The sequence below is a fragment of the Lontra canadensis genome, unplaced genomic scaffold (genome assembly GCF_010015895.1).
Source record: "Lontra canadensis isolate GAN:19392208 unplaced genomic scaffold, GSC_riverotter_1.0 scaffold6, whole genome shotgun sequence".
Taxonomy (NCBI): domain Eukaryota; kingdom Metazoa; phylum Chordata; class Mammalia; order Carnivora; family Mustelidae; genus Lontra; species Lontra canadensis.
In genome coordinates, this window is record NW_022631000.1 from 33884474 (window position 1) to 33909618 (window position 25145).

The window sequence follows — 25145 nt, forward strand, 5'->3', positions numbered from 1 at the left end:
TTTCATAGGTAAACAAAAGCAAAATAGTATAATGAAGCACTAAGTATTGGTCACCCAGTTTCAACAATTATTATTTTGATAATCTTTTATCTATTCAGGAATGTGAGGAATTCACAGAAACAGTTTTTTGTTGGTTGTTTTTTTTTTTTTAAGATTTTATTTATTTGTCAGAGAAAGCAGAAGCAGGGGGGTCAGTAGGCAGAGGGAGAAGCAGGCTTCCTGCTAAGAAAGGAGCAGGACTTGATCTCAGGACCCTAGGATCATGACCTCAGTCAAAGGCAGATGCTTAATCAACTGAGCCATCCAGATGCCCCTGAAGTACTTGATTTCATAAATTAACACTTTTTCACAGTGCTGGACTCTTAGTTAATGGAAGGAATGCATACCTACAAAACAACTAAATTAAATAAGACTACTACAGGGGAAGCTCTTAGTAAAATGCCTAGCACAAAATGAGCTCTGAAAAATGTCAGTTTTTTTAGGGGTGCCTGGCTGTCTCAGTTGGTAGAGCATGCAACTCATGATCTTGGGGTTGTGAGTTGGAGCGCCACAATAGGGGTAGAGATTACTTAGTAAAAAAATTACTATTATTATAGGTACTATTAAATGGGTAACCTATTTAAAGATTTTAAATACTAGCAAAATCTACATGTTGAAATGTATTTGGTGTACAGAGGGAAAAAAGTTAAGGCTAAACTCTTTACCAATTGACAAAAACATTTTTAAGTGTTCCATTTCTTTTAAAGATTTATTCATTTCATATAGAGAGAGCACAAGAAAGAGCGGGTGGAGGGATGGCGTGCAGAGGGAAAGAGAGAATCCTAAAGCCGACTCCTGGTCGATCAGGGAGCCCAATATGAGGCTCAAACCCAGGACCCTGAGACCATGACCTGAGCAAAAATCAGGTCTGCCACTTGACTAAGACATCCAAAGCACTCCATTTTTAAGTGGGTTATTCATATTTTTTCTAGAACAAGCCTATATAATTATTTCCCCTTTCTATATGGAAATATCAAAAATATTACAAGCAGGGACGCCTGGCCGGCTCAGTCAGTAGAACATGCGGGTCTTGATATCAGGCTTGTGGGTTCGAGCCTCACACTGGGTGTAGAGATTACTTAAAAATCGTAAAAAGAATACATACATTACAAGCAAATGCACTTTTCACCTTACAAATAAGGAGATACAAGCTAAACTGTCAAACTCAAACAAGAGCTTGGACTAGATACTGGAATTCTGAACTCCAGGTTCCCTACTATAATATCTTGGCAAAATAATCTAGCCTCTCAAGGCTAGGTGAAGACAAAATAGAATTGTGCCTGTCTAGGTGAAGTCCTTCAATTCAATTAAGATTTCCTTATAACCCAGTTATACTTCTTAAAAGATGTTCAGTTCCCACCACAAAATGAATACTTTTTTTAAGTGAATACTTTTTTTTTAAGTGCATTTTTTTTTAGTAATCTCTACACCCAAAGTGGGACTCACAATCACAACCCCGAGATCAACAGTCGAATGCTGTTCCCAAAGAGCTAGCCAGGCACCCCAGAATGAGTACTTTTTAAAAGGCAGAAAGCATGCTTAATTAAAGTGAACTTACTCTATTTTCTCTTTTCCTGCAATTTGTTTCATTGTTTTCTCCTGGTGGTTGGGAGTGGGGTGGGGCTGGGAATAAAGTATTCTAGAGGCAACAATAGTGTCAGAGGACAGAGCTCCCTCTCCTTCCTCCTAAGAGCTACACAACTCAGCTTTGTGAGTTTTATTTGCAGAAAGACCTCCCACAGAGCCAGTATCTACAACTTGCAAGATGGTCAAAGCCTGCTGGGCAGGACCAACATAACTGAAGTACTTTCTTGTGCCCAGGAAATTTTGGATTACGTATTTTCATTATGGAATATATTGTACTGTTAAAACATTCCTGCAGAATCCCATAATATAATTAAGAGAAAAATGTATCTTCATAATTAATCAATTGTGGATCAGTCATACACAGCAATCATTATCATAGACATTGAACAAAAGTTTACACAAATGAGCAAATTGTACTGTGAAGGGAAAAATGAAAAAACCGGTAAGCCAGAATACAATTTCTAAAGCTTTGAAAGCTGAGGAGAAGGCAATTTACACCATAAGGAAAATTCTCTTATTTCTGTACTATTTGGAATCCTAATACGGTACACCCTTTCTGATTACTTTTTTTTTGAACCAAAAGACAAATGTTTAGGTTTGTCCTCACAAACATAGTAAAAGGAAAAACTGCATTTTAAAAGCCATATGTTGGGGCACCTGGGTGGCTCAGTGGGTTAAAGCCTCTGCCTTCGGCTCAGGTCATGATCTCAGTATCCTGGGATCGAGCCCCACATCAGGTTCTCTGCTCTGTGGGGAGCCTGCTTCCTCCTTTCTCTGCCTGCCTCTCTGCCTACTTGTGATCTCTGTCTGAAAATAAATAAATAAAATCCTTAAATAAAAAAAAATAAAAACCATATGTTAGCTTCTGTTTCATTTCTTTAAATATTTATACTAAATATGTAACTAGAGGGCTTGGTTTGCCCAAAATAAGTATCATTTTCAAATCTGACAAATTTTAAAAATGTTCTTTCAGAACACCGAAGGCAAATTAATTTTCACAGTGTAGGATCATAAGATGTATAGAGGAAAATCAGACTGGAAAAGTAGGTTCTGGTCAAAATAAGTAGGCGAGGGGCGCCTGGGTGGCTCAGTGGGTTAAAGCCTCTGCCTTTGGCTCAGGTCATGATCTCAGGATCATGGGATCGAGCCCCGAGCCCCGCATTGGGCTCTCTGCTCAGCAGGGAGCCTGCTTCCTCCTTTCTCTCTGCCTGCCTCTCTGCCTACTTGTGATCTCTCTCTATCAAATAAATAAATAAAATCTTTGGGAAAAAAAATAAGTAGGCGACAGGAATGGTTCACTTCATTCTTTTTTCTTTCTTTCTTTCTTTTTTTTTTTTTTAAGTAATCTCTACACCCAACCTGGGGCTTGAACCTACAACCCTGAGATCCAGTCGCACACTCTACCAACGGAGTCAGCCAGGCACCCCAGTCTACTTCATTCTTTATTTCATTCCTTTATTTAACAAATATTTATAGAGTTCCCAATGAGCAAGAAACTGGGTAAATGCTGTGAAGAAAGCAGAAATGCTCCAAAGTTTATAAAGTATGGCTTGAGCTATTCTAATAACTCTAGCACTAATTTCTCAATTTCATTGCTAAAGTATCTACAAGCTTTATTTTGATACCCAAAACAAAAGAGAAAATAGAAGTAATTATCCCAATACCTCAATTAAAAAAAAAAAATATTTTATTTATTTGACAGAGAGGCAGGCAGAGAGAGAGGAGGAAGCAGGCTCCTGGCACAGCAGAGAGCCTGATGCGGGGCTTGATCCCAGGACACTGGGATCATGACCGAAGCCAAAGGCAGAGGCTTTAACCCACTGAGCCACCCAGGCGCCCCCCGCATACCTCAATTTTTTAAAAACCCTACCTCTGTCTGAATTACTTGTCTTCACTTTAGTTATAGAAATCTTTTCATCAGGCCTCTTCAAAAGTGCTTTTAGAAAATGAGATCTGCAGTGATTTTCAGTAACCCATATACTTTTGCACTGCAAACCAGTACACATATTCAAATATATTTATAACATGCAAAATGATTAACAAACAACATTTATCTCTGCTATGTGCAATGCACTGGATAGATTTTATTCTTTTCTGTTTTTCTTAGCCCAACATGGGGCTTGAACCCAGAACCCCAAAATCAAGAGTTACATGCTCTACCACTGAGCCAGCCCCAGCTGCCCCTATTCTGTTCTTTTTTTCTTTCTTTTTAAATTGCTAGTGGCAACTCATTAGATTGACTTCACACCTCACTAATTGCTCGTGGTCAATAGTTGAAAAACACTGCTCCCAATCTGTCCTTTAGAAATGAAGAAGCAAAGTAGTAGTGCTCAGAATAGAAACATAGTCAACAGTGCATAACCTTCTGTCCAGCAAATTGACAGATCTCAAAGCCATCCAGAATTAAGTCTCTGGGACAAAAAAGGCCTGTGATTGCTCAACCCTTTGACCATGAAGCCACATGCCCTGTGGAGGATAAGGAAAAATCTTCTGGAGAACAGAGCTGGAGCATCCAGACAAACTGACCAAGAAATTCACACACTGCAGGACTGGGAGTCATCATCCTTGTCCCATTGAATAAGACATATGCTATGAACTCCTGACATCCTATTTTCCCTCCACATTATGTACTGGGTGCAGGGACATTTGGCCTTGTGCTTCCAGATCATGGAGATTTACTCTGGACCAGACCAAAAGGAATTCATATCACTCAAAAATCCCAAGCTAGGGCATGCACTTAATTCCTAGCTGAATATCACCTTCTTTCCTGAAGAATACTGAACCGTGGAATCGTATCTCACCCCGATTCCACTTCATCATAGTTTGCAAAACTATCTAGCTAATTAATGGCATCTTCTGCTGTTTTCTATCATTGATACCATTTTCTTCTATTTTAATATTTGATATTTTGATGTAATTTGAATGGAAGTTAAAAGAATGAGCTCAATGGCCATCTTGAAACAGAAGTAGAGTTGGTTCATTTTAAAGCTTTTATTACTATTTCACTTTTAAAGTTCTGTTCTTAATATTTTTAATAATTTTTCAATTTTTAAAAAATAAGGTCTATACCCAACATGGGGCTTGAGCTCATGACCCCAATATCAAGAGTCACATTCTCTAGGGGTGCCTGGTTTGCTCAGTGGGTTAAGCATCTGCCTTCAGCTCTGGTCATGATCTCAGGGTCCTGGGATAGAGCCCCGCATCAGGCTCCCTGCTCAGCAGAGAAATCTGCTTCTCCCTTTCTCTCTGGCCCTCCTCCTGCTTGTGCTCTCGCTCTCTCAAATAAATAAATAAAATCTTTTTCAAAAACTTGCATTACTTTCTTCCTGTGACTTGCCTTCACTGAAACAGTTGCATGGTAATGGCATTAGGGAAGCTCCAAAGCACTGATGGGATTCAGGACACACTATCCCAAAAATGGCACCTTGGCAGAGTGAACATTTTATGCTGAAGGAGTCTGGGAAAACAGCCAGAGCAAGAAGGTCTTTTTGATCTCCCTCCCTTGCCCTTCTTCCCTGAAACTGATGATAAAAATCCTCCTAAGAGAAGTGCCTTCCCTACAGCTGGAGGTCTGTTTCTTCAGGTCTTTATTTCCTTATGTAAGTTCTCATGTCACATAAAACTTGTATTAAATCAATTTATATCCTTTTCTCCTGTTACTTTGTCTTTATCAGTTTAATTTTCAGACCCAGCCAGGAACCCAAAGAAGGTAGAGGAAAGTTTTTCCTCCCCACACCACAAAGACGAGTCTGGAAACCATATCCACCCCAGCTATCCGAGCAGTAGCTGGGCTCCTTAGTATATCTGCCATCCCTACTAATTGTGGCTTAAGTAATAACCATTCTGCTGGTGCCCTAGAATTCTGAAGTGCTGGTGTTTCTTGGCTTCCTGAATCATGTTGTTTCTTTGAAAAGTCACTGTTCAAATCAATGCCCTGTACAACCATTGGATTTAGGGCAAACTGTCAACAATATGCCCCTTGACAACACATGGAGACTCAAATCTCAAAGATGCAAATGTAGGGGAGCGAAATATGTCACCCCAAAATACAGCTCTTCAGCTTAAGGATTATTATCTTGAGCTGGGTTTTTTTGTTATTTTGTTTTGTTTTTAAGACTTTATTTATTTATTTGTCAAAGAGAGAGAGCATAGCAGGGGGAGCAGCAGAGAAGCAGGCTTCCCACTGAGCAAGGAGCCCTCAATACCAGGACCCTTGTATCATGACCTGAGCCAAAGGCAGATGCTTAACTGACGAGCCACCCAAGCACCCCTTAAGCTGGTTATTTGTAAGAAACTGCAGAGATAGGAAAAGTTCTAAAAACCAGGTAAAAGTTACTCTTTTGTAAGAACAATTTACATTTATAAGGGAAATCTCCATTTGTAAAGATGTCTCTCTCTCTCTCTCTCTCTCTCTCTCTTTGAAAAACAACCTTACCCTTGTTTACTGTGCCTTTCAGGGTAACTTATAACTGGCCTCCCCGTCCCCCAACATCTTCTAGCCTTTACCTGGAGATGTTACTTAAGGGGATGGCCATTTCGGGAGTTACTCAGTTTTCCTTGGTATCTCCCAGGTATACAGGAGGTATACATGTTACTAAACTTCTCTTTTGTTTTTCTTCTGTTAGTCTGTCTTGTTACAGGTATGTATCAGCCAAGCACCTAGAAGAGTAGAGGGAAAATTATTTTCCTTTCCCCTACAAACTTCACCTTGATGAGTAACCAAATGATGCTGGAGAAATCCAGAAGATAAAATTCTTAGCACATTATCTGCTTGTCTCAGATGTGGTTAATTCTCCTAAGCAGGTTTTGCAAATGTACCAGGCCAGTATGAGGTACTGACTGGGATCTTTACTATTCTCAGTTACCTGAGAGAGCAGGAATAAATAAGAGATGATGAGGTAATGTTGGGGTTTGGAGCAAATGGTCAAGAAAGAATTCTTGAGATGTCTTCAATGAAAAAAGGTGGTTTTATTAAAGCACGGGGATAGGACCATGGGCAGAAAGAGCAGCACTGACATAGTGAGGGGTGGTGATTATATATTTTCAAGTTTGGAGCGGGGATAGGGACATTTTAAATCTATAGGAAATTTTGGAAGGTGTCCAGGACCTTGAGGGGGCTAGCCATTGTTAGGAAAAGGGAATTTATTACTGTCTAGTAAAACCTTAGTCATGAGATCCTTCAGATGTGGACTCTATGCTTAGGAGATGATTGCCAACATATATCTTGGCGGGGTAGAGATAAAGGATAAAGTTTCCAAAGGAATTTTTATATGTTAAATAAGATTTACAGGATCCTGGAAGTCAGGATAATGTTAAACCAGATTGCCTTTCACCCTTAGCAAGGTATTAATGGCAAGGCAGCTGATTTCCTAGAGGAATGTCACTCTGCCTGTTTCAAGGACTTGTTAATGGGCTGTAAGTAGTAGGAAAATTTCTTTTTTTTTTCATTTGCTCTTGTTTCCCATTATCAAGAAATAGCAGAACTATTGAGATCAGTGGTCCTGATTTCTCTTTGAGTCAACTTTTTTAAAAATGGCATTTCTGGCAGCAGATTCCCCAGGCCTTCCCAGTGGTGAGAAAGACCAAGCTGATTTAGGTTTCAGGACCAAAAAGAATAAGAGGTCTTGGAATAAGGAAGAGTTTAACAGTTAGAATTTGTGAAGTAGCAACCATCCTTTCCCTCTCCTGTTCACACAGGGGAGAAGGATTTGACATTAGCACTTCACTCCCTTTTCTTTTTCTTTTTTTTTTTTTTTTAAAGATTTTATTTATTTATTTGACAGAGTGATCACAAATAGGTAGAGAGGAAAGCAGAGAGAGAGAAGGGGAAGCAAGCTCCCTGCTGAGCAGAGAGCCCGATGCGGGGCTCGATCCCAGGACCCTGAGATCATGACCTGAGCTGAAGGCAGAAGCTTTAACCCACTGAGCCACCCAGGCGCCTCTTCACTCCCTTTTCCATAAGACTGAGAATGCCATATATCCTGTTTCCACTAAGTTAGGAAATAGTGATTATCTCTTTTCTGATGTTTGCTAAGCTACAGAGCCTTCTAGCACTTCATTTACCTGAGACAAGGAGAAAGAAGCATGATCAAAAGAGGGAAGCAAGAGAGAGTGCCTGGAGAATCACCTACATTCCCACCACTTAGTCTGAGGATAAATGAGTTTCCAGGGTGCCTAGGTGGCTCAGGCAGTTGAGTGGCTGAGGCCCAGGTCATGATCTCAGGGTCCTGGAATTGAGACCCACGTTAGCATCAGGCCCCCCACTCAGCAGAGAGTTAGCCTCTCCCTCTGCCTGTCCCCCAACTCATGCACACACGGGAGTCTCGCTCTCAAATGAATAAAATCATAAAAAAAAAAAAAAATGCACGAGTTTCCTGTAACTTGAATCGACACCGTGGAAAGTGGCAGGACTGAAGTCAACTTGTAATACTCCCCACAACACATACCCACGAGTGGAGTGATTAAGCCCCGTCACATTCCACAATTAAACTTATGTGTCCTTCCCATCCCAGGTGGTGGGGATCCAAGAGTAAAAGGCTGTGGACTAAACAGCCTTGGGAGTTAAGCAGGTAGGGAGAGAAAGAGGTAAGAATCTCTCAAGCCAGGGGACTATGATAGGGAGCCCCTACAGAACCTTCAAGGATTAACCATGACCAAATGTGCTCGAGAAGAACCAGCATTTGGACACCTGTCTCATGAATGGAACTAACAAATGTCAACACAAAAAAGGGAAATGTAAGCAAAATGTAAGGAGACTTCAGTTGTGTGTTTTCTCTCTCTAGGTGTTGTGGGAATATGCTTTTAGCTGCCAAATAATGACAGTGCTGGGTCATATATGTATGGGAATAGTTTTCACTCTTCTCCCAAGTTTTGTCCACCATTAATTATGATAAAGCTAATGTTGCTTTCAACATTTCATAATAAGAAGTATGACTAGAAAATGACAAATAAAACCCAAAAAAGGAAATGTGAGTCTAAAAGAATATAGATTGAAAGGGGCCATAAGAAATCCAATCATTTAGGGGCGCCTGGGTGGCTCAGTGGGTTAAAGCCTCTGCCTTCGGCTCAGGTCATGATCCGAGGTTCCTGGGATCGAGCCCCATGTCGGGTTCTCTGCTCAGTGGGGAGCCTGCTTCTCTCTCTCTCTCTCTGCCTGCCTCTCTGCCTACTTCTGATCTCTCTCTCTGTCAAAATAAATAAATAAAAATCTTAAAAAAAATCCAATCATTTAGAAAAAACAGTAAGAACTAAATTTATTTGATAGAAATATATTTTTAAAAAAATAAACAGGTCTAGATACCCAGGATACTGAAAGGAAAGAAGGCCAAGGGAAAAAAGCAGCCATAGATCCCGTTGTTTTGAAGATAGGAAATCAAGATATAAATCCTTTATTTGAGAAAGGCAAAAAAACCTGGGCTTTGGTCAGAAATTCTGCCTAAATTTAGGACTTTCCTATTTTTTTCAGATGACCCTATTATAACTGTCTCATAGAAAAAAGATCTTGCCTCTATAACTATATAGTTCACCTCGTCCTTGGACGATCAAACAAGCTATCTACAAGAAAGACCAGAGACAAAAGCCAGAAAAGCAGACCTTGTTGACCCCGAAGAAAGCTGCTGGCCAATGGGATTCCTCCTAGCCTTCAAGTATGTGTTAATACTGCTACTACCTAAGTGGAGAATAAGAACGTTCAGAAAATGGTGACTGCACACAACAGGATTCCCGCTGGTCTATTTTTCTTCTTGTCTATCTTGTCCCTAAAATCATGGTTTCCCTACTAACTATAATCAAGGCAAAGGTTAAAACAAGTCATTTCATCTAGTCCACAAAAAGACCTGTACCAGCTTCACTTTCACATAGCTTATCTGGAAAGACAATGCTGCAGGGACTGCATTGGCAGAGGTCATCAGAACTGATTACAGTGATAACTGTGATGAGATCTGACATCATTGGGAGGTAAACCAGGAAAGCAGCAGGCCCATGAGCTTGCCACAGAACTAGTTTTAAATGTACTCTGTTAACTTCTCTGTTGAGAGAAATAGAACATCCCTTTAAAACAAGAAAAGCTATTGGGGCACCTGGGTGGCTCAGTGGTTAAATCCTCTGCCTTCGGCTCAGGTCATGATCTCAGGGTCCTGGGATCGAGTCCAGCATCGGGCTCTCTGCTCAGCAGGGAGCCTGCCTCCTCCTCCTCTCTCTCTCTGCCTGCCTCTCTGCCTACTTGTGATCTGTCTGTCAAATAAATAAAATTTAAAAAAAATAAAAATAAAAATAAAAAACAAGAAAAGCTATTGAGGCATGAGACCCAGGGAATAAAAGCTAGGATATAACATCCTATCCTACCCCAAAGGCGATGAAATAAAATCACAAGAACAAAAATCCGTGGCAGATTTGAGGCCTTACTAAAAGTAAATGTTGTTTAATTAGGAAATGTTGGGAAATCTATGTTTTACCAGCAGTCAGGGAGCGGCAATAAGCTTCTCACACTATATGACTGATTCTAACAAGTGTCAACTCTTTGGACCGTGTGGTACCTCTGACATTGTCAGCATCACAGATCATTAAGAGAACCTACTATAGACATGGCGGATGTTCGTGGATTATCACTGGTGTTATAAAAGAAGCCTGTAGTGTTAGGATGATTTTAGCAGCAAGTATATGTATATATCAGATCCTCAGACCAACTCAAACTGGCTTTAAAAACAAAGAAATTTACCATGTTACATGAGGAACTGGGATTCAAGATACTTCAAAGATCGGCTACTTTAGGGACTCAACAATGTCCTAAGCATTCCTATTCTTTCTATCTTGGGGGCTGCCATCCTCAGCACATTGCTTTTCGTCCTTATAATTATCCTCATGATTCTGTCCGGAGGGTTATTCCCTTCATCTAACAAGTAGAAATTAGCCATTCCTTATTACTAAAAATGGGTTAGGTGACCTTCTCGTGTAGATTTGCCCCACATTCATAGGTAGTTAGAAAGCAGTTAGGGGAAAAAAGTAGCCTCAGGCATGATGTATAAAGAGTTAATTTATTACAAGTAACCAAAATTGATAAAACTGGAAAAGTCAACAAATATTCTCTTTCAACAAAAATTAAATATGGATGCCGAAAATAACAGTGTCCAACAGTTAAACTCTCTTTTCAAATATTAGCACTACAGATATATATCCTTTATCCTGGTGACTTTATAGAGTATTTCATTTTTCCTAAAAGCATATTACATTAATTACAACTTGCTTAAATTGTTCTATTACATTTAAAACAATCATCTCTTAAATATTTAAATACCATCAGACTGCAACTTAGGTCATTCAGAGAAATTTCCATTTCAACTCAATGAAAACATCTACATATTTACATATTTTACTCTTTTCTGAGTGGGTCACCTCCAGACCCCTTGGAATAGTTCACCCTTTTTTACGAAAGTGTATGCGATTCATAAGTTCTCTGAACTTCAGTATAAAGGAGTAGTTATTTATGTTGTCTTTCCATGTGTCATAAGTCCTTCTAAATTTCTCATAATAACTTTCTTTTTTCAAATTGAAATCTGATCCAATTTTTTTAAAATAACTGTCTTTTTTCCATATTTCTCTCCAGGAGCCTTTGAATTTTTCCAAATAACTTTCTTCAGATTCTTCCTTCCATATTCCTTCTCTTTTTTTCAAGGCTGTTAATTCAGCTTTAAGTAAGTTTCTGTGAATTGTCCAATAGATTTTAGAATCACAGTCTAGCCCTTTAACAAGAACAGTTTTGCCAAGGCCTCTTCTCAAAATTTCTTCATTCAGACTCACACTAAAATACCTACCCTTGAATAAAAAATAACACAGACCAATTACTAAAGAAAATTGCTACTATACCTACAACATCTTCATTTTGAATTTATTTATTTATTTAAATTAAATAATCATCCAGGGGCTGCTGGGTGGCTCAGTCAGTTAAGTGTCTGTCTTTGGCTCGGGTGGTGATCCCAGAGTTCTGGGATGGAGCCCCACATCGGGCTCCCTGCTCAGTGGGGAGTCTGCTTCTCCCTCTACCTCTCCCCCCACCCCTTGTGCTATCTCTCTCACGCTCTCTCTCTCTCTCAAACACATACATAAAATCTTAAAAAAAATAAAATAAACCAATTAATTAATTTAATCATCATTCAGAGGGGCACCTGGGTGGCTCAGTGGGTTAAGCACCCAGCTCTTGATTTTGGCTCAGGTCATGATCTCAGGGTCTTAATATCTAGCCTTGCATCGGGCTCCGTGCTCAGTGCAGTCTGTGAGATTCTCTCTCTCCCACACCCTCTGCCTCTCCCTTCCCTTCACATGTTCTCTCTCTCTTTCTCTAAAATAAACAGATAAATAAAATCTTAAAAAAAAAAATCAGTCATTTAGCAACTTAGCCTCCAAAGCCAAAAAACAAAGCAAAGGGCTCTCTAAGAACTTAAAACAGCTAATACTAAATCCAAGAATTTCATTACTAGGAGAGATCCTTGTTCAAAGTTAATTGCCTCTTTTATTTATTTTTTTTAAAGATTTTATTTATTTATTTGAGAGAGAGAGTGCGGGAGCACACGAGCAGGGGGAGGGGCAGAGGGAGAAGCAGACTTCCCACCCGGCAGGGAGCAGGGAGCCCGGAGCCTAAACCCGGACTAGATCCCAGGACCCTGAGATCATGACCTGAGCAGAAGATAGCCGCTTAACTGACTGAGTCACCTGGCACATCTTAATTATCTCTTTTGTAACATACAGCTCCCCACAAACTCACTGGTCTTCTAACCCAAAGAGATGTAAAAGTAATAAAGTATAAAAAGCGGTTTTTGTTTGTTTGACGTTTGGGGAAAAGAAGCACACAAAATAAGCAAAACAACAGAGGCCATAACAAAAGAAACTAAAAGCACACAAATGCAAATTGAACTGAATCATCACTGAACTATTAGATTAGGTTTCAGAATTCCAGTGCGTAAGAAGGTGCTGGCATGTAAATACATTTTTTATTTTTAAAAATATTTAATTAATTTATTTATTTATTTGACAGACAGAGATCACAATTAGGCAGAGAGCAGGCAGCGAGAGGAAGGGAAACAGGCTCATCGCTGAGCAGAGAGCCCGATGTGGGGCTCGATCCCAGAACCCTGGAATCATGACCTGAGCCTAAGGCAGAGGCTTTATTTAACCCACTGAGCCACCCAGGTGCCCCAAATACATTTTTAAAAGACTTCCCACAAAATAATTTTTTTTTTAAGATTATCTATTTATTTGACAGAGAGAGAGAGAGAGAGAGGTCACAGTACGCAGAGAGGCAGGCAGAGAGAGAGAGGGGGAAGCAGGCTCCCCGCCGAGCAGAGAGCCCGATGCGGGGCTCGATCCCAGGACCCTGAGACCATGACCCCAGCTGAAGGCAGAGGCTTAAACCACTGAGTCACCCAGGTGCCCCACCACAAAATAATTTTTACATGAAAAATAGGACTGGACCTTGCATCTTCATCCTTTAGGAAATTTTCTTCAAGGAAAACCTCACTTCTAAATGAAACTGGATTTTTTCCTACTAATTTACAGTATAAAGGAGATCCTGCTGGGGAGGCTGGTTGGCTCAGTCAGTAGACCTAAGACTCTTGATCTTGGAGTTGTGGGTTTGAGCCCCATGTTGGGTGTAGAGATTACGTAATTTTTTAAAAATCTTAAAAAAAAAAAAAAAGGAGATCCTGCTTAGCTATTTATATAGTCCTTGTGGGATTTTAACCTAATGAGAGTAATTTTAACACTAATAATTTAATAACTTTCTTAGTCAAGTACTTCACAATTAAATTCTAAAAATGCGAAAACTCCAGGTTTCAAGTAAGAGACATTTTTAGGACTTTCATAAGGAACAAAGTAACCTTTTTTCCCTTAAATGCAGTAACTTTTGGTCATAATAATGAGTTAATAAATACAGTCTTAAAGGATTTATTGTGTTTTTCTCAACCTTTTAAATTATAAGAGCTCATTCCCTTAAACCAAAATCAGAATAACTAAAATTCAATCTCACACATTAGTAAATTCAACAAATGCAAATTACCACAGCATGCATATACTGCATAGTTGGGTCACCTAGGAAGTAATATAAACTAAAGTATTTAAGGTGAAGTATGAGCTCAGGAGCCAGAAAGAGCTGGGTTGAATATGGGCTCTTCCACTTGGTTACCCTGAGTCCCATCTATAAATGGGAGTAAAAACAATGACTCCATAGGGTGGTTTTGAGGATAAATAAAATATACTTCTCAATTTAAAACCAAAGATAATGTTTTCTTAGTTTAAAAAAATTATTTTTATTTTTATTTTTTATAATTTATTTATTTATTTATTTTTAAAGATTTTATTTATGGGGCACCTGGGTCAGTTAAGCATCTGCCTTAGGCTCAGGTCATGATCTCAGGGTCCTGTGATCAAGCCTCCTGTCAGGTTCCCAGCTCAGCAAGGAGTCTGAGTCTCCCTCTGCCCCTCCCCCCTCCATATGCATGTGCTCTCTCTCTCAAATAAACAGAATCTTTAAAAAAAAATTTGCAAAAGATTTTACTTATTTATTTGAGAGAGAGCATGTATCACAAGGGCCAGCAGGGGGAGAGACGGAGGGAAGAGAGAATATCAAGTAGACTCCCCACTGAGTGCATAACCCAATGCCTGCCTTGATCTCATGACCCTGAGCTCATGACCTGAGCAGAAATCAGGAGTCAGGCACTTAACCTACTGAGCCACCCAAGCTCCCAACATTTTTTTTATTTTTAAGTATCTGTATACCCAGCGTGGAGATCTAATTCATGGTTCCAAGATCAAGAGACACATGCTCAGGGCGCCTGGGTGGCTCAGTGGGTTAAAGCCTCTGCCTTCAGCTCAGGTCATGATCTCAGGGTCCTGGGACTGAGCCCTGCATCGGGCTCTCTGCTCAGTGGGGAGCTGCTTCTCCCTCTCTCTCTGCCTGCCTCTCTGCCTACTTGTGATCTCTGTCAAATAAATAAATAAAATCTTTTTTAAAAGTATTGAATCTTTTAAAAAAAAAAGAGTCACATGCTCCACCATCTGAGCCAGCCAGGTGCGGAGAACATAATATTTTTGTAAGGCCTTTGGCATCTTTATATATTTTGCATTACCAGCTTACTTTTTATTTTTTTAAAAAAGATTTTATTTGTAAGTAATCTCTGCATCCAACGTGGGTGGGACCTGAACTCACAACTCTGAGATTAAGAGTTGCATGCTCCATTGACTGAGCCAGCCACAGACCCCTACCAGCTTACTTTTAACTCGAAGACACTTCAACCAATCAGTGTTGGATAATTCTTATTTTGAAAGAACTGCATATGACCCGGACATACAGAAATTAACGGGTTTCATCAGGCTTTCTATCAATAGTTCAAAAAGCTCTAAGAATTCAAAATGGTTACAATTTTAATCCCTTTAACGTGAGGTTATTTTTTTCCTCAGATTATTTTTGTTTGTTATAAAATAAGGGACTTTATTTATTTATTTTAAAGACTTTATTTATTAATTTGACAGAGAGAGAGAGCAGGAGAGGAAACAAGCAGGGGGAGCGGAAGAGGGAGAAGCAGGCTTCCCGCTGAGCAGGGAGCCTGATGCAGGCTCGATCCCAGGACCCTGGGGCCATGACAAGAGCCGAATGCAGACGCTTAATGACGGAGCCACCCAAGTGCTCCAATAAGGGACTTTAAGAGTAAGAAAACTGTACTTCAACCTATCATAACACTTTATCTACTTAATTTTCTACATTCTTTTTTCAGTAATCGTCCACCAAAAGCCTGAAGTAAGGCTCCTGCAAGGACTAAGGACAGAGACACAGGGACACTGATAAAGCTCCACAGCATCCCCAGTTACACAGTGGCCATGGTCAGTCATAATGGTAGGAAAACTCTGAGGCCAAGTCTTTAGTTGACTGATTACAGATCATAAACAGTACTTAAATATTCTTGACTTTACAGTTCAGAGACTGAGCACTATTTACTTCAGAAAACACCCCTGCTCTTTGTAGTTTCCAGCTGACAGGGCTCACTCAACAAGCAGTTTCTAATAACAAGGGCGATACACTATACTCATATATAAGTAAATGTGTAAAGATAATCCTCAAATGAGCAATGTCCAAAGTCATTAATAATTTTAGGTTTCTTTCATGTTCTTAATTTTCCATTTTTTATAATAAACATATAAATAATATTCAAAACGTATATATGAAACACCTGGTTCACTATACATGATCACTATGAGTAGCAGTTAAGAAAGACAAAAATTCAGTCCCATTGTAGATTCAAGATTCTAATGATGGTTCTGAACAAATAAAAAGAATAAAATACTGCTCATGATTTCTTCACACTTACCTTATTCACTAGAAGATAGCAAAAGAGCACCGAATTCTCCTTTCCAAGAAGTTGAAACCATAGCAATTGGGAAGGTTTTAACTCTTTTTGTAACCACACCTTCCCAGTTTCAGTGAGTTCTACTCCTGCCAGTTTAACCAATAGAACACCACAGGGCTCTTCTAAAAGGGTTAGATAGAAAATTGTCTAGCTTTAATATCATGTTGCAAAAGCAAATTTCAAAGTCACATGCCCCCGCAAAACAACTAAATATACTATGCTTCTTTACAAACACCCAGACTCTCTAAATGTAGATCTATTTATATCTGTATTCAACTTTTCTTTTAAAGCAACCGAAGCATGTAACATATGGAATAATGTAAAAAACCCATTTCAGTAAGCTCCAGAACAGGATGGAGAAGCCATTATAAACAAATGCATATATGGCAATTTACAGTGCTGTCTCAGCATGACCTCTGGAAGCAGGTTCTACTTAATAGCATCCCCAGAATTGTGCAGTGTACAGCCTGGACAAACCCAGGTGGTGACATTGCTGCCTGAGCCCTGAAAAGTCATCACTATTCCAGAGAGAAGAGATTTAAATTATGACAACATAATTACAACAACATAACATAACGGTTGCTCAATTATTTGTGGAAAGAATGCATAAACGCCTGAATGAAATCCTGAATGGTGGAATAAAAAAAGGAGGGGGGGGAATCTGAAGCCAAATTAAATAGTCCCTTGTATTTATTTGTTTGTTTGTTTTTTTAAGATTTTATTTATTTATTTGACAGACAGAGATCACAAGTAGGCAGAGAGGCAGGCAGAGAGAGAGGGGGAAGCAGGCTCCCTGCTGAGCAGAGAGCCCGATGCAATTTATTTATTTGACAGACAGAGATCACAAGTAGGCAGAGAGGCAGGCAGAGAGAGAGGGGGAAGCAGGCTCCCTGCTGAGCAGAGAGCCCGATGCAGGGCTCCATCCCAGGACTCTGGGATCATGACCTGAGCTGAAGGCAGAGGCTTTAACCCACAGAGCCACCCAGGCACCCCTGTCCCTTGTATTTAAAGCCAAGAGTTTGTACTTTCCCTCACAAAGTTACTAAAAGTTAAAATGACTTTTTTTGCTATTTTACAAATGACTTTTAATTAACAAATACTAAGATAGTTGTGTTATTTTCTCACTCTACTTACTTTTCCATGAAGATATGATAGGTAAAGTAATAGGAATATGCTCAATTTCTAAGCCATTCTCAGTTATTCGGCGTAATCGTCCACGTAGTTTAACATTCTTTCGTATAAATTCTACTGGAATATCTGAAGAACTTGTAAATTTTGACGTCTGTTGATTTATAAAAAAAACATAATATTTTATTATTATTTTCATTTTAAATTATGTCAAATTGTCATCTAAACATTTAACAAGAAGATATAACCACTGAAAATTTTTAATTTTGTCCTTAATTTTATATTAATATTTTACTTATGATTTAATTGAAGTGTTGGGGGGGAGCACCTGTCTGGCTCTGTTGGTGGAGCATGCAACTCTTGACCTTGGGGTTATGGGTTCAAGCCCCACACTGGGTACAGAGATTATTTAAAAATAAAATCTTTTGGGAAAAAAAAAAAAAAACTATGAATACTAAAAGTGAGAGTTAGTATTTTAAAAGATCCTGACAACTGGGATGATGGGATAAAATATAAAAGTCTTCCCCTGTACTCCCCAAAACTAATGTAGGATAGAAGACAATAAACTAATTGTAGGATATATGAGAAAGATAAAGAACTTTAGTTCATTGTGAACTCAAAATGAAATGAAAGTGTGACAAGTCTACAAAAAAAAAGTACAAACTCCCTCTTCTCTCTACTCTTCACTGCTCCCCACCAAATTCAAACACCAAGCAACATTGTAAGGAACAGATCCCAAACAAGAAATAAGGAAGAGATCGTTCTAGATCAGGCCCTCATGGGATATACTGTGCTCTCCTGCGTACCATATCTCATAAAAGACTTCAACAACAAACTAGAACAAAACTAGAAGATGAGAAAGAAGATGATCAAGTGCCTGGAAACCACATCACATGAGAAAACCAAGAATATCTCGCACAGGGGAGGGAAGACTTAGAAGTAGAGAGGGTCATTAAAGATATCTCCAATTACTAAATATCTATCCCTTTTTAATTTTAGGTGTTTTCATTGAGGATATACATAAAAAGATCTAAGAGTGCCTTGGTGTTTGGAATTTTAGAAATTACAAGGAGCTAGGGGAAGAAACTGAAATAGAACCCATGATCCTTGCTCTCACCGAATTCACCATCTACGTGAGGAACCTTTAAAGGCAGATCCCCTTGCATCTACCTTTTCTGCATCCAATAATCCCTCAACAGCAGAAAGTTCAGTGCTGTATTTCTGTGACATAACAGGCACTATCTGGGAGATGAACTAACAATGTAAGTAAAACCAGAATACAACTTCAGAGCAATATATAAGTAGGTTTAAGATAAGCAATATATAAGAGGGCCCCCGAGTGGCTCAGTCAGTTGGGCATCTGCCTTCAGCTCAGGTCATGATCCCAGGGGCCTGGGATCCAGCCCCACATCAGGCTCTCTGCTTGGCGAGGAGCCTGCTTCTCCCCTCCCTCTGCCTGCCACCACCCCTGCTTGTGCTCTCTCTCTGTCAAATAAATAAATAAAGTCTTAAAAAAAAAAAAAAAGATAAAGTATAAGTGCTAAAGGGTTCGGCTGCCTGGAGGGTTCAGTCCATTAAGCATCTGACTTCGGCTCTGGTCATGATCTCAGGGTCATGAGATCGAGCCTCGAGTCAGGCTCCATGCTGGGCATGGAGCCTGATAAAGATTCTCTTTCTCCCACTCCCTTTACCCCTCCCCCCATTCACTCTCTCAAATAAGTAAATAAAGTCATAAATGCTAAAGGGTCAAAAATGGAAAGAATAAGATCTGAGGGAGACATCTTAAAGCAAGTGAATTCTAAACTTGTGATAAACATCCTGCTCTCTAGAAGAGGCAGAAAGATGATGCCACTAACAAGAACACAGTCCCTAAGCCTCAGATGGAGAAGGAAGTGTCCTAAAGGCAAAGAGACAAAAGCTGGAAACACTATGAAAAGAAAATAATAAGTGTTTCAAATTCAGGAAGATGAAATTTGGAATCCAGTTCTGCCACATACTAGCTGGATGAGAATTACTTAACTTCTTCGAGTATCCATCTCCTCTGTCCATAAAAATTAGGTGTAAGAATGCCTCTTTCAGAGCACCTGGACGGCTTAGTTGGCTGAGCATCTGACTTGATTTTGGCTCAGGTCATGGTCTCAGGGTCATGGCATCAAGCCCCAGGTCAGGCTCTGTGCTCAGTGGGGAGTCTGCTTGAGATTCTCTCCCCCCCCGCCTCTCCCACACTCTCTAAATAAATAAACAAACAAATAAATAAATAAATAAATTTTTAAAAATACCTGTTTCATATGATTATTTTAAGTATTAAATGAAATTACGTATCTCAAGTGCTTAGCACAGTACTGAACTCAATCATCATTTTTTATTTTTTAAATATGAAATTTGGACTTATCTACCAGTAGCTGAAAGAATATGAGAGGTTGGTAAACTCAGGAGGAGGAAAAAGGGGAGGAAATACAGAAAGAAAGCTGAAGGGGAGCTATTAGGTCCCCTTTGTGGCAGGACTTTGGTTGGTTAATGCATTATCTATTCCCAAGCCTCTTTATTTTGTCATCATGTACTGTAAGGGATGGAAAACCTAAATGACCGCCTTCCCAACCTCCTTTCCACCTAGAGGTGGCCATATGATAAAAGGATGTAAGCAAAAGTCTACTGAAGGCTTTTGGTAAAACTTCTGTTTTCTCAATAAAAAGGAAAACATGTGGCTGGCACCTTCTTTTTCCCTCTTCTTCTGCTTTGAACGTGAATATGCTATTTGGAGTTACAGCAGCCATTCTGTGCCATGAGGAAAGGCACAGAGAATCATACAGACCTAAACTCTCTGTCATTGACCCAGAGACCAATGCCAGCAGCATCCTACCTCCACAAGTCTTTCAACATGAGGAAAACAAAAGCCTTTTAAATTGGTTAAACTACTGCTGTATGGGGTTTCTCCTACTTGTAGCCAAAGTTCTCCAACTGTTACACAATAAAATTGTTTGCCCCCTAATGTTCCAATATTCTTTTTCTACCTCTTTAGCTTGCTCTTCTCACCACTATTCATTATTTTCAAAACTCATAAAACCTAAGAAAAAAAGACACCAGAACTATGGTCTAAGATGAATAACTTCATAACATACTAATATAAATTACTATTAATGAATAAGTAATTTGCATAAATCAATAACATACCTAATATTGTATAACTTAGAACAATCTATAATTGATTTATGTCATTTTTAAGGGCTAACAAGTGAAGTAATCCCTCAGATTTATTTTTACCAAAATTCTATTTTTAAGATTTTATTTATTTATTTGAGAGAGAGAGGTAGTGAGAGAGAACACGAGTGGGTTGAAGGGCAGAGGGAGAAGCAGACTCCTCACTGAGCAGGGAGCCCACTGCAGGGCTCAAACCCAGGATCCTGGGATCATGACCTGAACTGAAGACGGACGCTTATCCGACTGAGCCACCCAAGCACCCCTTATTTTTACCTAAATTCTTAATCAGATCATTTACTATTTTGACAATTTTGAAACCTTCAAAATACAAACGTCATGGAACATAGATTGTAAGATAAAGAAAAAAGTGAAATGAAAAGAGCTAAAGCTTCAAAAGTTCCACTTTAAAAATATAAGCTAAATGTGAATGACTTACAAAATCATGGAGGTGTTAAAAGAAAAAACCTATTAGATTATTAGATACAAGGTTAAAAATGAGTTCAAGACACTTAATAAAAAATGGGGGAATAAAAGTCTGACCTTGGAGTCAGAGGGAAAAGGCAGGAATTGGAAAAGATGTACTATATAGTACAGTAAAGCTACGTAGTCAGTGATAATATAAAACAATATAGAGATAATAAATGTAAGACATTAATATACACAGAAGCAATAAACTCATTCCAGACTGTAACATGACACTACAATTACACTCAGTGACAAGAATCAGTTACATTAAAAAAACTTACAAAGCCTGAATTGTCAAAAGGATTCCATAATATCTATTATTAAAACATTACTGAGAGGCCAAAAAATATGCTAACTGAAAATATAAATTATTTTTTTACATCACACTTTTTGCTCTGTTCATTAAACAGATCTTACAGATTGCTACAAATTGGAGAAAGTATAAATTATTCAGTGCTAAAGGACATAATTTGACTATAATCTAAAACCACTATACAAAACGGTTTTGAGACATGCCACAACGTCTGAAATGCAAATTTAGTGATTACAGCATTCTAGCCAACTAAATCCTTTACAGATTCCTTTTTAAGCATGAAGAAAAGTGATTATGGAAATACAGAGCGGGCAATCACTTTCCATACAATCCTGCGGATGTGTTGCTTTTAAACCAAGATCTTAAAACGGGTTTGTTGTTCTAAAATAATATTTAAGACTTCTAATATGAATAACAAAATGATACACTGCTTGAGAGAAAAATGGTCCGCAAGTGAGAAGAAATTAACTGTCCCTTGCTTATCATAGTGCCTTTTTCATTTTTTTAACTTACCATCCGAACACTTCTTAGAAGTAACACTGTTCCAGCTACGGCCATTACGGTGCTGATGTTCTTCAGAAAGAGATTAAATGATTAATTCTCACTAGTTGTTATTCATAATAGTACAAGTACTCATTGGAAGGGGACCAAAAAGAAGACTGACCTCTCTATTAATTGTCCAAATAAGGCGCATCCTTCAACTAACGGCGCATTTCTCCCAACAAACTTTAACTGCCCACCTACTCATTAATCTTCCTGCTTTTTCCCCAAACAATCTGGCACGCACAGTAATTATATATGTAATATTGTATTGTTCTCTATTGACTGTTCCTTTTAACCATGAATTCCTTAAATGCATGAATCAGTCTAATACTTCTTGAACAATGTCCACAGTAACTTGCATAACCCTGAGTCTACAGTGGGAATGTAAATATTTGGTAGAAAACTTTACTATCCAAAGCTTAAAATATAATGCTTTAGATGTATATGTGGGAGAAGAGTTGGGAAGAACTTATCAATGTTTTTAAAGTGCTTCATTAGAAATAGACTGGGACACCTAGGTAGCTCTGTCAGTTAAGCATCTGCCTGCAGCTCAGGTCCCGATCTGGGAAGAAGCCCCACAGGAATCTCTGCTCAGCAGGGACCCTTCTTTTCCCTGTCCCTCTGCCTGCGGCTTGCTGGCTTGCTCGTTCTCTCTCTGTGTCAAGCAGATTAGCAAATAAAATCCTTAAACACACACACACACACACACACACACACACACACTGAAATAGACCTAAAAAAGTTTAACTTAAAAATAAGAACCTGAGCCTCCCGCAACAAGCGCAATAATCTAACATGTTTTCCTTCAAGAAATACAACTAGGTAAGTAAGAAATGAAGCTGAAAATATACCCAAAGAAATGAAGATGCTAAGACTGCTCTTAGTGTTGAAGTAAAGCTACTTAGATCCAACCCTGATCTTCCTCTAAACATCAGGCAAACAAAACAAAGCGGTGAAAACTTTGTAATTACTATCACATAATGCCTTTTATTTGTTCTGTGGATTTCCCATTTGTAGGGAAAAAAAGGAAATATATACAAAGATACACCCTGTGACTGGGATATTTGGAATAATGTATCCATGTGCCAATTTTTTTAAAGATTTTTTAAAGAGATTTTATGTATTTATTTGACAGACAGAGATCACAAGTAGGCAGAGAGGCAGGCAGAGAGACAGGGGAAAGCAGGATCCCGGCTGAGCAGGGAGCCCAATGCGGAACTCGATCCCAGAACCCTGAGATCATGACCTGAGCTGAAAGTGGACATTTAATTGACTGAGCCACCCAGGCATCCTTCCATATGCCAGTTTAAACACCGTTCCCTCTCTCAATCTACTGAAGTCTTTTTTTTAATTTGAAACAACCCAGGCACCAAATTCTGCTTCACTGGAAGAAGCCAGGCTTTGTCAATTAACACGTGTGTATCTATCATTCATTAATGCCACCCATACCTGTCTAGCACTTACTAAGTGGTAGGCAATATTCTAGGGGTAAGAGCTGTATTTGGGAAGGAAACAGCCATGGTCCAGGGCCTTGTGGGCCATGATTGCAGAGCCTTTGCAAAACTGATGGTCCTACTCAACTTCTCAGAAGAATTTAACATAGTTACTCATTCTCTCTGAAAATATTCTCTTCCCTTGACTTCTAGGACACCTGGTTTTCCTGATTTTCCTCCTACTCCTTCACTGTTTCTTTCCAATCTTTGCTGACCTCCTCCTTTTCACAAATTCTAAATGTTAAGAGAATCCTTCAGGTCCCAGTTCTCAATTCTAGGATTTCAGAAACTCTTCTGACTCGTTCCAAGATGCCATTCAAGCTTAAAACACTAGCTTAAGGTTTATGTGGTTCATTCCTAAAGTTGTATGTCCAGTTATGATCTCCCTTCAATGCCAGATTCCTATACCTGGTTGCCTAGATAACATCTAGAACTTGGTTTAGAATTCTAATAACCATCTTCAGGTTCACCCACGTCCACCTTCAAGTTCACATGTCCAGAGTCCGCCAGATTTCCCCAACAAATCACTGACTCCCAACTCCTTCCCAGAAGCAACTTTGACCACCGTCCACCCCTTGCTTCCTCTTTCTTTACCTCCCACCTCAAATCAATCACACCATCCCCGGGGAACTAGCCACAATCTTGTGTCGCCTGGTCACCTAAGATGTCCCACGCTTGGTCGAACTCCAGTGCCCTCTCACTTCATTCGAAACATAAGGACTACAGGACCACGTGCCCACCCCCCACCCTTGGTTTCCTGTGCCTCGCCGACCCGAAATGCTTTGGGGGGGGGGGTGCTGGCGCCCCACGCTGTGCTGCGTTTATCTCTGAGGTGTCCCCGGGGCCCACCACGGTCCTAGCAGTAATTCGGCAGAGGTGGCCTCCTTGGCCCGCCTCGCCCATCCCACGCAGCCAGCCCAATCGGATCGCACTCCCCCCCCCCACGGCCGCCCGTCCTTCGCTATCCTGGCGAAGCGGCCCTCCGCCCCGCCCGGGCCCCCACGGTTCCACTGCGCGCGGCCTCCCGCAGCCCGCCTCCCTCAGGCTCGCTCCGCGCGGCCCTGTGCCCACCGCCTGCCCGGCCGGCTGGTTTCCGGTACCCGGACGAGACGCAGGTGGTCATCGGCCCACTGCGAGACCCGCGCCACCACGTTGGGCGCTGCTCCGTCCCGGTCCGTCGGCGGCGAGGCCGGGGCCACAGTCCGCCCCGCCATGTTCCCGGCTTCCCGCGAGCCAGCGGCGCGCTCCTCCGGCGGACGGCAGGGGGCGCCGCGCTCCTAGGGCGCAGCGCGCGGATCCAGGCTCCCCGGCCTGTGGGGGCCCAGCGCGCCTACCGACAACCGGGCCCTTGTCCCCCCTACAAGCCCCCCAGGAGTGGACTGACGGCGGCTATGGGCTCCCTCGTCGCCTGTGGACGGGCCCCCCGCTGAGTCGGAGACTGGCGACAGTGACCCCCCACCCCAGCATTTATGCAGGGGGTTTCCGCCGCGCTGGACGTCTGTGCGGAGTAGGGGCGGGGGGGCTAAAGGCTTCCCAGCGATGCTGGTGGGGAGGCGAGATGATTAGTTCGTGACTTCAGTTAACCCAACCTTAGAGTGGGTTCCGCATCTGCAATGCAGAAAGGAAACTGAAGTAGTACTTCCACTTGTTCCCAGATACAACAAGATGCTTAATATATCTGAATCGTGCATTCAAGTTTGCACGGTTGCTTTGTAACCCTAATATCACGTGCTCTAAATTGTCGAACTGTTAACTGATTAAATGTAGAAAGCTATGTTAGTATATTTAGGATATTACTAGTAGTATAAATTAGTATATTTTTAAACTACATTTAGATGCAGGACAATGTAATGATATGGTAACATTTGTGTAAAAAATTGTGTGTGTGTGTGTGTGTGAAAAGCTATGCAAAAGCTATGCAAGGAACCTACAACAGTGATTGCCCCTGGGGAGAGGGATTCGGGTAGCAATGGTTGGGAGGTTTAACTA

At 40.3% G+C, this 25145-nt stretch overlaps 1 protein-coding gene across 2 annotated transcripts; it reads right to left on the reverse strand.

Annotated features, from left to right (window-relative positions):
- Window positions 1-10725: 10725 nt before the first annotated feature.
- CUNH3orf33 (chromosome unknown C3orf33 homolog) lies at window positions 10726-24376 on the reverse strand. Of its 2 annotated transcripts, none has more exons than XM_032852567.1 (5): window positions 24257-24376; window positions 21634-21693; window positions 17151-17298; window positions 15978-16138; window positions 10726-11436 (listed from the first exon to the last, which is right to left on the reverse strand). In XM_032852567.1, the coding sequence occupies exons 1-5, from the start codon at window positions 24368-24370 to the stop codon at window positions 11038-11040; spliced, it is 882 nt and encodes a 293-aa protein (XP_032708458.1). In that variant the 5' UTR covers window positions 24371-24376; the 3' UTR covers window positions 10726-11037. The 2 variants fall into 2 exon arrangements, with proteins under 2 accessions (XP_032708458.1, XP_032708459.1); XM_032852568.1 differs by having other exon boundaries at window positions 24228-24289.
- Between the last annotated feature and the right edge of the window lie 769 nt (window positions 24377-25145).